The 13,473-nt window shown below is 37.1% G+C and overlaps 3 protein-coding genes across 3 annotated transcripts; 2 read left to right on the top strand and 1 right to left on the bottom strand.

The window, feature by feature from the left end:
- Window positions 1-3,057: 3,057 nt before the first annotated feature.
- Window positions 3,058-4,707, top strand: LOC107190027 (leucine-rich repeat-containing protein 19-like). The gene is made up of 4 exons (XM_015578743.1): window positions 3,058-3,306; window positions 3,440-3,673; window positions 3,783-3,943; window positions 4,107-4,707. The coding sequence occupies exons 1-4, from the start codon at window positions 3,058-3,060 to the stop codon at window positions 4,705-4,707; spliced, it is 1,245 nt and encodes a 414-aa protein (XP_015434229.1).
- A 661-nt stretch (window positions 4,708-5,368) lies between these two features.
- Window positions 5,369-7,415, bottom strand: LOC107190123 (lipoyltransferase 1, mitochondrial). Its single transcript, XM_015578866.1, has 4 exons — window positions 6,873-7,415; window positions 6,372-6,479; window positions 5,940-6,153; window positions 5,369-5,813 (listed from the first exon to the last, which is right to left on the bottom strand). The coding sequence occupies exons 1-4, from the start codon at window positions 7,401-7,403 to the stop codon at window positions 5,464-5,466; spliced, it is 1,203 nt and encodes a 400-aa protein (XP_015434352.1). The 5' UTR covers window positions 7,404-7,415; the 3' UTR covers window positions 5,369-5,463.
- Window positions 7,416-9,371: 1,956 nt separating this feature from the next.
- LOC107190119 (prolyl endopeptidase) lies at window positions 9,372-12,808 on the top strand. The gene is made up of 13 exons (XM_015578862.1): window positions 9,372-9,530; window positions 9,612-9,725; window positions 9,924-10,147; window positions 10,210-10,397; window positions 10,484-10,709; window positions 10,805-10,964; window positions 11,046-11,246; window positions 11,316-11,498; window positions 11,592-11,705; window positions 11,778-11,926; window positions 12,005-12,217; window positions 12,280-12,604; window positions 12,671-12,808. The coding sequence occupies exons 1-13, from the start codon at window positions 9,381-9,383 to the stop codon at window positions 12,734-12,736; spliced, it is 2,313 nt and encodes a 770-aa protein (XP_015434348.1). The 5' UTR covers window positions 9,372-9,380; the 3' UTR covers window positions 12,737-12,808.
- The last annotated feature ends 665 nt before the right edge of the window (window positions 12,809-13,473 follow it).

Genomic DNA, 13,473 nt, shown 5'->3' with positions numbered 1-13,473 from the left:
GTGATGATACGTCGATGTGCACGCGGTAGATAGCATAATATATAACTGACGATCGCCGGTAAATTGAAATCCGGCACCTTGCTGTAACCTGAACGGACGATCGACGGTACACGACAATACGACGGTATACGAGCAGAAGTCAGGCTCGCGGTTCCCGACATGTGACGCACAGCTGAGCGACCGGGGAGAACTGAGGATAGACTTCCAAACGGCTTTCACTGCGCCGGCCGGCCACCCGCCCGCCCGGGAAAAACAGCTGATAGATAACAACAAACCCACGTGACCCGGCCTCGAGCGCCGATTGGACGCGCGCAGTGACCTACTTACTCTCATTGGCCGTCCGCCCGGAGAACGAGAAGAACGGGAAAAAATCGCAGGCTAGAACCCTAGCCAAAGCACTCGGTTCGACGAGACCCTCCACTTTCTCAGCCCTCTCCACTTTTCGTACGGCTGTACTCGGCGTCCCTTCTGGTGTCCCTCTCTTTTCCACTGTTTCTATAAAATGAGCGAGCTTGTACACAAAGCCCGTATGAAGTCACACGTAAATCCCCCGCATTGTTACCGGCGGATCGACCGTCGATAATCAGCCGGCAAGCAAGAATTTCCGTGAGGTTTTTCATACACCGAATCTTTTGTAATCAGCTGGTGGTAGTGTTAAATACCGAAGCGAAGATAGTCATTTTATCATCAGCTGAGGATCTCTGTGACGAAATTCACGAGGAATCAGTCTAACCCGTCATGTATATAAAGCCTCCGGTCAAAGAAACCTCGCTTCGTAAGACATTCCTACTGTCACTCGAATACCATACTGTGTATTACTTTTTCATGAAATACTATCAATTTTACCAGAATTTTAACCTCGATTGGTAGCCGTGTCTGTACCGAAAAGTTGTACAAGCATTTCCTGATAAGAAAATACGTTTTAACAGAGAAAACTCGTGTTTATGGTGCAGCTGTCAGTGGTAGGCGGCCATTTTACGTCAGCTGAGAAGGTCGGTGACGACACATGCCGAGTGAAATATCTTCCGTACGACGCACAAGCATCGGGAATGTGTCGCAAAGACACTTCACCTTCGAAGTTATTTCCAAGGCTTGTCACTGCACCGCGAGGAATGCAAGAGTTTTATTTATTTAGAAAATAACCGCGGATCGCTTGCAAAACAAACCAGAAACGAATTAAATACAAGTTTCCTGTTTTCCTATTTTCAACCGGTTGGTTAGTTTATTTTCGGGTGTGTGATGAATCGTAAAATTTTCAATGTAACGTTTCATACGTAAGGACATCGAATTTAACGCTTTGTGTCAGCTGAGGGCGCCAGTGACGAAACATGGCCGAGTGGAGTGTCTTCGGGAGCAAAGATTCACTTTCTTAACCGATGCGTAGTATCGTGCTTTCGAAAACTGGTGCATGACCATGATTGTTTGTCCATTTATGTTTGATGATTTCCCTGAAGAACATGGGACGCCATGAATTAGGGTATTAGAGAATGAAATGCTGTCTTGGCCCGAGAACTCTGTTCTACCGATAAATCGATCCGATGCGGCAGCGGCGGTGTGTCGGCGAAGGTGAGGCAGTTACAATACTATACCGTATGCTCGTCATGGCGGCGTGGAGGACGAGCAATGAAAATGGCCGGAAGATGCAACTGGGGAGAAGGGGAGAGATGGTAAGGCCGAATAGAAGGCAACGGTCCACGCGTTCTCAGCAGCCTATCCTAGATTTATTTCCGTGGATGTTGCGCAATAAAACACGCCTCGCTCTGTGTTAGCTCACTGAATGCTACCCCTCGCCTGGCTTCGAAGAGGTGCCAAGGGCTAGTGAGTAACGTTTAATTGTCGCCGGTTACCATTCGTCCTCATCGAATAAAGGAACGCGATTATGCCCCGGTGTGTGCATTGTAATGTTATTTCTCGCTGTCACTGTAATAGGGCCTTAGTCATTTTCATTGCATTAACGCGGCCGTTTAACGCTAAACACGCCTCGGGTTCCCTTGAATACAATCTACACGCGAAGAATGTTAAAACAAGATTTATTAAAAGCCTTCATTCTTTCTTTTTCTGTGACTATATTTCTATAACACACTTGGGTATAACTTTTTGACTATTAAAAGTGAGACCTGTAAATCATCGACATACGTATATTCAGTCACATAATGAATAATTTTCAATTATGTAAATTTAAGTAAATGTCACAGTTATGATAATAAATATTTTAAATGATAGTTAATTTTGAAAGATAAATTGGAAAAACAATTTTACCTGCTTTGTACACAATTAAATTGAGAGACACAATATTGAATTCAATGAAAGAAGGGACGCACGAAATACCGGATGTAATGCAATTAGTCATCGTGTACCGATATAATAAAATGTTCCGTTTCAAGCGAGGTCAATCCCAAAATTGAAACTTTTTCCTATTGTGCATCAGCATTGGTTCTTACGGACGGAATTTATCGCGGTCATCGGTTTTGGTCTGCGGTAAGGTTGTTTTTCAAAGAATCTATACCTCTGTTTATGATACTCCATTGTTCCTGTTCACAAAGCGTGTCAGTCATTTTAAAGAAATCGCTACGAAACGTTCGACAAATAATGTCTATTTCCTAACTGTACTTTCCTTTGTGTCTTCTTTAAAGGGCCTTGTTTACCCCATGAAATTCCCGAAAATCCTTTGAGTATGTATGCGAAACTGCCAAAATAAAATCATAGGGACAAACATTTCGTAGTAAATAACATTTTCTCCGTGGAGGTTTCTTCCCGATTATCTTGCATGATTCAGGGAAACACGTTCTTTTATACATTGCTGGAAAAGAAGGAACAGTGAGAAAAGCATCGAGACACTACACACAGGCAACGTATCTCGATCATGTTAACACATCTACAGGACGTATACACATTCGGCGTGTTATAAGATAAGATTAAGTTAGAGGGGGCAATCGCGAGCCTCGTGAAAACGCAACAGGCCCTATCAGAAGTGAATTCGCTGCGTTGGAAACGTTCGTTGAGGTGTAACCAGTACAAACTTAATTTCTGTGACGATTATCCGAATTCTTCGACACCATGACCGATGGTAGCACCATTGGTTTGGTTGTGTCACTCGTTCTAAACGTCGTCGGTATTATTGTTTCGTCGGCCCAGTTCAGTGAAATGTGTTCCTCACTTTGCGTATGTGACACTTGGTACGAGCTGAAGCGTGCTTCTTGCACAGGTCGCCATCTTTACAGCATAGATGCAGGTACGCCAAACAGTGTGCAAGCGTTGGACTTGTCGGATAATGTCGTATCTTCTCTGAACAATTTCGAGCTGGCGGTTAGTATTTTTCAAATAAATTGGTACATATATATTCTTTTGAACTATGATCTGCTATAATTTCGAAAACATATATTTTAAAGGTTGTTTTATATTTTAGATATGTGCGTGTATGCGTAAATTTCTTTTTTAGAATGCAGGTCTGACAAGATTAAAGTATCTTAATCTATCGACGAATACAATCAGTGAGGTTGATTTGAATGCTTTCCACGGACTTGCTGAATTAACCGTTTTAGATTTGTCAAAGAATCATTTATATTCTATTCCGGACGACGCCTTCGTAGAAAATACGAATTTACGAATTTTAAAGTTGTCCAGAAATAACTTCAATGCCCATGTGCCGAAATTACGGTCGCCTTCGCTTGCGGTAATAATGAAAAATTATTCCTACTCATTATTTATCGATATCCATTGATCGAAAAATTTATTTTCAAACACTGTTGTCTTTTAACATTACGATAGAAATTTCTCTGTAGGAGCTGAGCTTGGATTCATGTCAGATTAGTCATTTACCTCCAGACACGTTCAATGGACTCATACGTGTCCGTCATCTCGATCTTTCGAACAATATGATGATTCAGATGAGCGGCGCTATCGTGCAGACACTGCCTTTTTTGAAGGAGTTATCGTTAGAAGGGTACGATAGAAGGAATACATATGTGCAATAGTGCAAATTCGCTAAACCAATTTATTCGAATAAAAATTTTAATTTTCTTGGGAATTGTTTTACCATATGTAGATACGCAAGCATCATTGACACAAGTGTACAAAAGCGGAGTTTAATGTTTCTTTTTTTGCAGAAATCCATGGTTTTGCAACAGAATTATGAATGATTTCCACGTGTATCTTGTACACAAAGGTATAGAATTCCATAAAGTTTGCGGTAAGAACAGTCCAAAGAAATTTGAAAAGATAATTCTTGCACCTGTAAAAAAGCAACCGAATTACCATCGCTCGGCAATTGCGAATGCAACGATTGTGAAGACTACATCGATAATCAAGTGCAATGTTACGAGTCACTCGAACAATAAGAATCAATCGACAGACGGTGCAACGATGCAACAAAAGCGTATTATGAATTCGTATACGTTTCTTGTTGTCGGTTTTCTACTAGGTGTCGCAACTGGAATGATTATTTCTTACATGTGGCTGTCGGGAAAATATATATGTAGCCAATGTTGGAGACGTGAGAATAATGATCGTTCCCAAAGACTCTCTCTCTTGTCGAATCCATATTTACAAAATAATATCGACAGCAATACAAGTCTAACAGGATCTTGTCCCGGTACTCCTCCACCAGCCTATCGGGAAGTTATGCTCCGACCGAGCCTTTATCATTGCCTGTCGAGGACATCAAATTTAAATAACAATAGTACAGAATCGAGAGGGAGATACGCGTAACTTGAGATGATAATTTATTGTTGAAGCGTGACAGGGACAAGATACGCACACACAACGCACTCTAGACTTTGGTAACACTTTGACTGCCCTAAGTTTTATCGTTCGGACAATATATGGTGATAGAATACTTCTGTTGAAGTTTTGTTCTATTAACACTTACTACTATTAATTATATGTACAAAATAGTAAATGTTTTTACTTAGAAATAGAACGTTTTTCGTGTAATTTAATAGCACTATTCACTGGTGAACACGATGGCAGTCAACGTGGTAGACCTTCCAATTCCAGTATTTTATACGTTACATGTTCATGCCAAGCTTTCTTTATAAGAACACACGCACACACATGAAATAATTAATTCCATATTAATAATCGTTATCAATCATTGAACACCAATAAAAATTCACAGAATTTCTTTGGTAGAAGTAATTAAACGTTAGTGAATTAATTGATAGTTCGAAATATTTCATAAATCATGAACATTATCAAACAAGATTTATTAACACAAACAATATGTAAGAATCGTACAACATAATGTAAAAATATAAGATTACGATATATAATCTAGGCCTAGGCTATACCGTTTTTTGTTATTTATATTACAGTATATTACATGCATATATAACAATGAGTGATATTAAGTCTTTTAATAAATTGCATCACGACAGAAATTTGTATTATGTTCACAGCTTGTCATATGGTAATTCTGTTTTGTACACAACAATTTAAGCACAATCATTATGATTGTTCGTCGGGTCATTGCGTAGCAATCATATTACTTTTATCTACATTTTGGCTCGTACTTAACGTAACAGTCTTGCAACCGATGGCAGCTATTATTCTTTCTGTTGCTTCATAGTCGTATCTTGTACCGCGTAGATTAGTTATCACGCTAACGTCTTGGTTGAAGTCATTTGATACCAAGCCAGTTGGAAGTCTCATTTTGATTTCCTCGATGATACCATTTTGTATTTCTAACGTTAGATTAAATCGATGGAGTTTGCCGTCTTGGGCGACAAGATCCAGTACCCTGGTCACTGTGAACTTCGGTGTTTTTCCATAGTTCCATTCCCAAGAGCGAAACTCGTTTATCAATTTGTCAAGTCCTGGTAACAGAATTATTTTTCAGTAATCTTCTTGGGATTCCACAAGACAATATGAACACAGATTGCATATCTCTTGTACATAAAATAGATACATAATAAGTAATTATAACTTTTGAAGTTACATGCCTGGAAACCAATCTTCGGTTGGATTGATGTACTGAAATCCTTTTTGACACTGAATGAAATCTTGTCCACCATCTTCTAAAACTAATGCTTTCGTACGAAGATATTCCCAGCCAACTGCATTGATAAGTTTATTCATGCATATGTGCGAATTCACATCTATTAAATTTTTCACTGGAGACCGGGTGGATGAAGTCGCGTTAGTTTCTATGCCATCCTGTAATATAATAAATAAGTATAAATTTTCCAATTCATATTTGGAGCAAAAACAGAAAAATGATTTTTTTCTATTGTCTCGTATTCACCCAGATTTAACAACTGTTTTATATCGTAATTATCTCTCACGAGACTTCATACATATTCGTTGCTTTATTGCGCTTACTTCGATAGACTTTGTACAGAAAATGCAGCGATAATCACTGGAAAAATGCTCACCTCTTTTCTTTCGAGCGTTAAGCTTAAAGCCGATTTGTTTACATTGACCAATAGCGTGCAGTGATGATATGCATTCGGCCGTCCTAATTTTGCCGCTGTACCGGATACCTATGTACGTTTCAAGAAAGTTAAGGAAACGAATTCTATATTTGTGAAGCGATGTAGCTTCACTATTCAAGGGGTTGTTCCAATTTTCTACAGAATTTATAAAATTTCATAAAGTCTCTTAAGAGTGTTTTGATAACGGTATGTAAAAATATATTAATGCGTCAGATTAATATACAAACATGTAAACGATTTTCGTTATCTTGCGAAGACGCACCTCAAATGTAAAAATATAATGGGATATCACTATTTGGACCAATTATACTCGTATCATATAGTTCAGAACGATGAACTTTTATTTAATACTTGTTTATCGTTCTGTTAATGATACGGACAGCTTTCACTTATTTAACAGGTATTCTTGGAACAGCCTGTACAGTTTCATAAATACATTACATTAAAGGATTCTTTGTATTCGCCTTCAACAACGATGTCCTCGCGTTTATTAATGTCAGCTTTAACGCCCCATTCTCGGTACAGCGCTCTCGTTATGATGCCCAAATTATATTTACGATCGTATCGTTCCCGCGGCGTGAAGAACGACAAATTCAAGTTACCATTATCATGGTAGACGGTGCCTCCGCCACTGTTCCGTCGTACCAGTACGATACCACGTTTTTCAGCTAGCTGAGCGTTATGCTCGATCCATGGGTTTTGATGACGTCCAATCACCACGCAGGGATCGTTACGCCACAGAAGTAGCACGTGATGACGCGCGAAGTTGTAATTCCGGTACAACCAATCTTCTAGCGCTAAATTGATGAACACATCCGTGGATTGCGATATAAATACTGACTTCTTAATCGAATTGTTCAGCTCGTCCTGCTTCCCACTGAAACTTGTCGAGAAGTATCTACACACTCGGCCGAAATTGCCGTGGTAAGCTCCACGCTTCATAACGAGCAGAGCTCTATCGATCAAAGACATGTTTTTTTTGTTCTTATCGTGGTCAAATGATTCAAGTTTCTCTGTTCGTCTTCTTGCTCGCACGCTCTCTTGTACGGACGAATCGAGATTAAAATAATGTGAATACGGTTGTTTAAGGTGTGCACCGATACGAAAAACTGTATGCACTCCCTGGAAGAGATCTTGACTCGATGAAATCAGTCTTTAACTAATAAATCTGTGAACGGTAATTCGTTTTTTTCTTGTTTGCTACTTGCTTCTTACGTGTAGCGAAATTCAGCCTTGATTTCGGTTAATATTTTTGTCTGCAGATAGCAGCCCTACTGACAGACTTTACCCGAGACGTTGGATTGAGTGGCAGTGATGGAGATCAAGTAATCGTGAAGGGCGATTGTTTGGTGTAACCACTTCCAGGTCTGATCCAGGGAGTTGATACGGTATCGGAGACCCAAACAGTCTCGGCAGTCCTTTTGCATTCCTCCGTGTGCTGACAGTTTGTAAAGGAACATTCAAATTTACCCGCGACAAACGATTCACACGGCTGTTTTTTTTTGTATATAACGACCTCTTTCTGTCAGATCCGTAGATATATAACTTTCACAAGACTACACGCAGCCTTTCTTCACTTTACGGTCGGAGCACTCGATGTTCCGTGGACGCACAGTTATTGAACGCAAGCCTAAAATTCGTCAACGCTCTCTCCAATTGCAATGAATAGTTAGGCGTACGATTTTGATATTATATGAACTCCGTGTGCACGAAGAAAGTAGAGGGGAGCCTTTAAGAGACACACACAAGAGGTTATCTAAGTTCGCAGCACAAAGTACAGCTGACCCGCGCGTGATATCCTCGCCGACGCACTCTCTTTGCCCAGTCAGTCGACATTCGCGCCTAACCCTCCCGCAGCGTTCGTTTCAGGCACGTAGATGTTGACACGCGTGCCCGGTTGTTATATTCCAATGAATGAACATTCATAACACAGAGGTGTGTAAATTTTTACACCTGATGTAGCCTTTTCACCATCCCCCCCCCCCCTAAAGTATCATCTAATACGATTTTGTACATTTTAGGCATTTGTTTACATCTAGTACGGTCCAGCGAATTAAAATAAATTTAGTTGGTACAGAAACAATAACTTATCCTTTCTCTCACAATCTTGCCCACAAGTTCAATTTAAACTTCAATATTTGATATTTTAAAAATTGTTCGATTTGAAAGGTTAACTGTTAGTAGAAATGATACTTTTCAACCAATGGCGCGTACATTTGCTTCATCCGAGAAAGTTGAGTAAAACATACGACGTTACTCCTTAAAATTCATATAAATTTATCATTATACTTCTTCAGACATAATTTGCATTGTTATCGGATACGACACTGTAATCCCATGATTCCAACGACGAGTAAAATCTCGTGAAAAGTCACGTTTACGTGTCAGTTAACATCACATGCTATAAGAGGGGGTAATTAAGGCCAATTGATAAGAATATATTCCGTACCCTTCCGTGTAGTGAACTTAGTCAACTTAGTAACGTTGTCAATTTACAGTTGCAACATTGCTAAATCATTTTTGCAACTATCTAACACTATTGAAATATATTTCATTTTTCCCAGATATGCTTTTTAAAATTATTGTATGCCACTTATCTGGGACTGCACAAATTGTCTTTAATTACGTTGATACAGATAAAGTCATTGTGTAGGCATAAACATCCGTATCAAAATTTGTCGATCGGCGTATTCGAATAAATTTCAACAATTCAATGTATATTTATATAACTACATTTAAATAAGAAAAAATATTGAGAACTGAGGATATTTTTCTAGTATGTATACACGTATCTCTAAATATTATGTTAAAATTGTTATTGTTGTACAACGAATTGTTTGATAACGATGTTAATGCATTTTAATGATGACATGAGAAAACAAAGGAGTTGTGTGCGATAAAACAGTTTGAATGAAAATGCACAGATAACGTTCACACGTTCTACGAATAATGCGTTTAGCCGCTGTGTCGACAATTATAAATACGATAAAGAATATTCGTTTGCGTAAAATCGAGAGTAGTGTTTGTAAGAATATACTGGAATTCATCGTTTCTAATCGACCGCTATTTATTCGCGCATCATCTTATTCCACGGTTGAAGTAGGATTTTTTAAGACATACTTATTTACCAGTATCATTGTAGTAAATCTAAGTGGAATATTTTGTTGGGCATATATATAGGTGTCGAGTCGTTTGATAGAGGACTGCAAAGAGAATCGAAAAATGATGGAAAAATTGCAATATCCTGAGCCGAGTCGTGATGAAACTGTTGTCGATAATTATCATGGAGTCGAGGTTAGAATAAGGAAGGGATTACTATTTTTATAAAATTTATATTTAAATAAATATTCATACGTATAATTATAAAAGTGAATTAAACGATTTTCTTTTATCATGATATTATTTTATTTTTAGCAACAAATTGTGAAAAATATCATTTCTGTTGGAATATGCAATGTTGTATGTAATTAAAGTTATAATTTCATTCATTAGGTTTCAGACCCATACCGGTGGTTAGAAGACCCAGATTCTGAAAAAACCAAAGCATTTATCGATGCCCAAAATGCCATTACTAAACCATATTTGCAATCATGCAGTGCACGTCAAGATATTTATGATAGATTGAAACAGCTGTGGGATTTCCCAAGATACTCATGTACCGCTAGACATGGGGATAAATACTATTTCAATAAAAATACGGGTTTGCAAAACCAAAGGTAATTGTTGTAATTCCTTGATTGGACTTTAACTTTATGATACATGAATTTATATTTTTCAGTGTTTTATATGTGCAGGATTCACTAGACAGTGAACCAAGAGTATTTTTAGATGTAAATAACTTATCAGTAGATGGTATTGTTGCCATCAGTATTAGTAATTTTAGTGAAGATGGTAGTATTTATGGATATGGATTATCTGAAAGTGGATCTGATTGGTGCACAATTCATTTTATGAATGCAGAAACTGGTACGTTCAACATAGTTTTGTCTATAAATAATCATATGGGTTAAACGTTTTCCTTATCTCATTATGTGAATTATGTTTTTAATTAGGTGAAAAATATCCAGAAGTTTTGGAGAAAGTCAAGTTTTCTCGGATAGCATGGACTCACGATAATCAAGGAATTTTTTATGGTTGCTATCCAGAGCAGACAGGTAAAACTGATGGATCAGAGACAGAAGGTAATAAAAACCATAAGTTGTGCTACCATGTTATTGGAACACCACAATCAGAAGATGTTATTGTAGTTGAATTACCTGAAGAACCTTCATGGAGGATGTAAGTAACACAGTTATGTATACATTAATAGATTGCTGATACATGTGAAAGAAAGTTGTTGACATATACTTCAACTTCTCCACACATATTTTTAGAGGGGCAGAAGTTTCCGATTGTGGGAAGTGGCTGATTGTCACAGTTGTGAAGGACTGCAGAGATAATTTAGTATATTTCACAGAATTGAAATCAGAAACAAAGTTTAATGAAAAATTACAATTAACTCAAGTTGTTGATAAATTCGAAGCTGATTATGAAGTTAGTGATATTATAATGCAATAAATTTTGTCGTTTTGTCTTCGTTATCTCTATAAAATCTGTTTTTCTTCCTTTATTTAGTACATAACAAATGAGGGTACCAAGGCTATATTCTTAACAAATAAAGGTGCACCAAACTACAAACTAATAGCTATAGATTTCATGGATTATAAGGAAGAAAAATGGGTTGACCTCTTACCGGAACATCCAGATAATGTATTAAGTTGGGTCTGCGCAGTTGATGGTGATAAATTTGTAGCTTGTTATATTGAACATGTCAAGGTAAATGCAAATAAATGAAAGTAAAGGTATCGTGATAAAATTAACATTGCAAATTCTTTTTGTTTTCAGAACATATTACAATTACATAGTTTAAAAACCGGCGAGAAACTCAAAACATTTCCACTCGATGTAGGCAAAATAAGCAATTTCACAGGACAGAAAAAGTTCTCTGAAATATTCTACCTGTTTACATCCTTTTTAACTCCTGGTATTATATACAAAGTTGACCTTAAAAAGGATGAAGATCCACAGGTTAGCTCTCCATAAGCCTCAATCCAGATATGACTAACAATAAGAAAGATTTAATAGTTGTATAAAACCATGTATATATAATAATTTTTCCAGATATTACGAGAGATCAAGGTGAAAAACTTTGATGCAAGCTTGTACAAGACTAGTCAAATATTTTACACTAGTAAAGATGGTACAAAGATTCCAATGTTTATTGTAATGAAGCATGTAAGTATTTGTAAGTACCATTGTGATGTATGCGTAGACAGAAACGTGACGGTAACATATGATTTTGTTCAGGATGCAGTTTTAGATAGCTCTATGCCAACTTTATTGTATGGTTACGGAGGGTTTAATATAAGCATTCAACCAGCATTTAGCGTCACCAAACTAGTTTTTGTACAACATTTAAATGGAGCAGTAGCGGTCGCGAATATTCGAGGAGGGGGGTAAGCTAAAGCAATACTTATTACTTATTAACACAAACCGTGTACAGTGCTTCTTATACAAATTGTATCTTATTCTAGTGAATATGGTGAAAGATGGCATAATGCCGGACGGTTCTTTAATAAACAAAATGTATTTGATGATTTTCAAGCCGCTGCTGAATATCTAATCGAAAACCGTTATACTACATCATCAAAGTTAAGCATCATGGGTGGTAGTAATGGGGGACTGTTAGTTGCTGCGTGTGCAAATCAAAGACCCGACCTCTTTGGAACTGTAATTGCCCAAGTTGGGTAAGTCTCTGCAGCATGATCATCAATTTTCATAATCTCTATGGTCATATTTACACTTACAGGGTAATGGATATGTTACGATTTCATAAGTTTACGATTGGTGCTGCTTGGGTATCCGATTATGGCAGTTCCGATGATCCCAAACACTTTGAGAATCTTTTGAAATATTCACCCTTGAATAACGTAAGGGTTCCAGAAAATGGACAATATCCAGCCATGATATTGCTGACTGCAGATCACGATGATCGCGTCGTACCATTGCATAGTCTCAAACTCATAGCAACTTTGCAGCACACACTTGGAAAATTACCACAACAAACAAATCCATTACTTATCAAAATAGATACCAAGGCTGGACATGGTCGTGGAAAACCTACTATGAAAGTGGTTAGTGTTTAATGATTTGAATTATCGTGCCTATTATTGCTTATTATTAATTATTTTTTGTTTCAGATTGAGGAGTGTACAGACATTATAGCGTTTATTGTCAAGTCGTTAAATTTGGAATTCAAATTGTAACACACACGACAGATATCAACATTTTTAAATTTTATACTATGTATAAGTCTTTTTAACGTATTTGAAAACATTTAGCACAATACTGTCCCAGAATACTCTAACATGCTTTCTGGCAAATCACTTTGAAACGAGAATTTCTATGTTACGAAATAAAACCAGTAATCTAATTTACTGCTTTAGGTTTGTGTGTTTTTGGAGATTCGGAAAAGTTAATTTTCCAATTTATATTACTGCTTCTTCATATTTCCCTAGAATAAATAATAACATTGATCTTAATAACGAATGAAATTGGTGTATTAATTTTTTTTTTATTAAATACTAAATAACAAATATACACTTCATTATTGAAGTATGACATTGGTATTTGGTGTCTTATGTGTCTTCTGCATTAAAGAAATAAACAAACATGATAAAATACGATACAAACAATTTAGTTGTTTCATTTTCATGATTTTTTTTAATATGAAATATGGAATTCTGTATAAGATGTAACAGAATGTGTTATTACTTTCTGTATCACAATCGGCGATATTTTAATCTTACAAATAGCATTTTCGGATGTTTAAATTGCAGATTATATAATGTTACATGATTTGTTTACTAATCCATCTATCGAATTACTCAGAGTAAGATGTTTACTATTGCTCTCAATGTCGACGCGGTGAAGTGATAGAGTTGCATTTATGCATCTGGAATACGCAATTAATCTTTTAAATAAGAAATCTCTATTTATTATA

The sequence above is a fragment of the Dufourea novaeangliae genome, unplaced genomic scaffold, assembly GCF_001272555.1.
Source record: "Dufourea novaeangliae isolate 0120121106 unplaced genomic scaffold, ASM127255v1 scaffold172, whole genome shotgun sequence".
Lineage (NCBI taxonomy): Eukaryota > Metazoa > Arthropoda > Insecta > Hymenoptera > Halictidae > Dufourea > Dufourea novaeangliae.
The sequence above is the reverse complement of the archived record's forward strand: the minus strand, read 5'-3'. Positions and strand labels throughout refer to the sequence as shown.

Coding starts and splice junctions, on each gene's coding strand:
- LOC107190027 (XM_015578743.1), top strand. CDS start 3,058: ATGACCGATGGTAGCACCATTGGTTTGGTTGTGTCACTCGTTCTAAAC. Junction 3,674..3,782: donor TACGGTCGCCTTCGCTTGCG/GTAATAATGAAA, acceptor ATTTCTCTGTAG/GAGCTGAGCTTGGATTCATG. Junction 3,944..4,106: donor AAGGAGTTATCGTTAGAAGG/GTACGATAGAAG, acceptor CTTTTTTTGCAG/AAATCCATGGTTTTGCAACA.
- LOC107190123 (XM_015578866.1), bottom strand. CDS start 7,403: ATGTCTTTGATCGATAGAGCTCTGCTCGTTATGAAGCGTGGAGCTTAC. Junction 6,480..6,872: donor AATACAAAGAATCCTTTAAT/GTAATGTATTTA, acceptor AAACGTACATAG/GTATCCGGTACAGCGGCAAA. Junction 5,814..5,939: donor AACCGAAGATTGGTTTCCAG/GCATGTAACTTC, acceptor TTCTGTTACCAG/GACTTGACAAATTGATAAAC.
- LOC107190119 (XM_015578862.1), top strand. CDS start 9,381: ATGCGTTTAGCCGCTGTGTCGACAATTATAAATACGATAAAGAATATT. Junction 10,398..10,483: donor TTTTATGAATGCAGAAACTG/GTACGTTCAACA, acceptor GTTTTTAATTAG/GTGAAAAATATCCAGAAGTT. Junction 12,605..12,670: donor GAAAACCTACTATGAAAGTG/GTTAGTGTTTAA, acceptor TTTTTGTTTCAG/ATTGAGGAGTGTACAGACAT.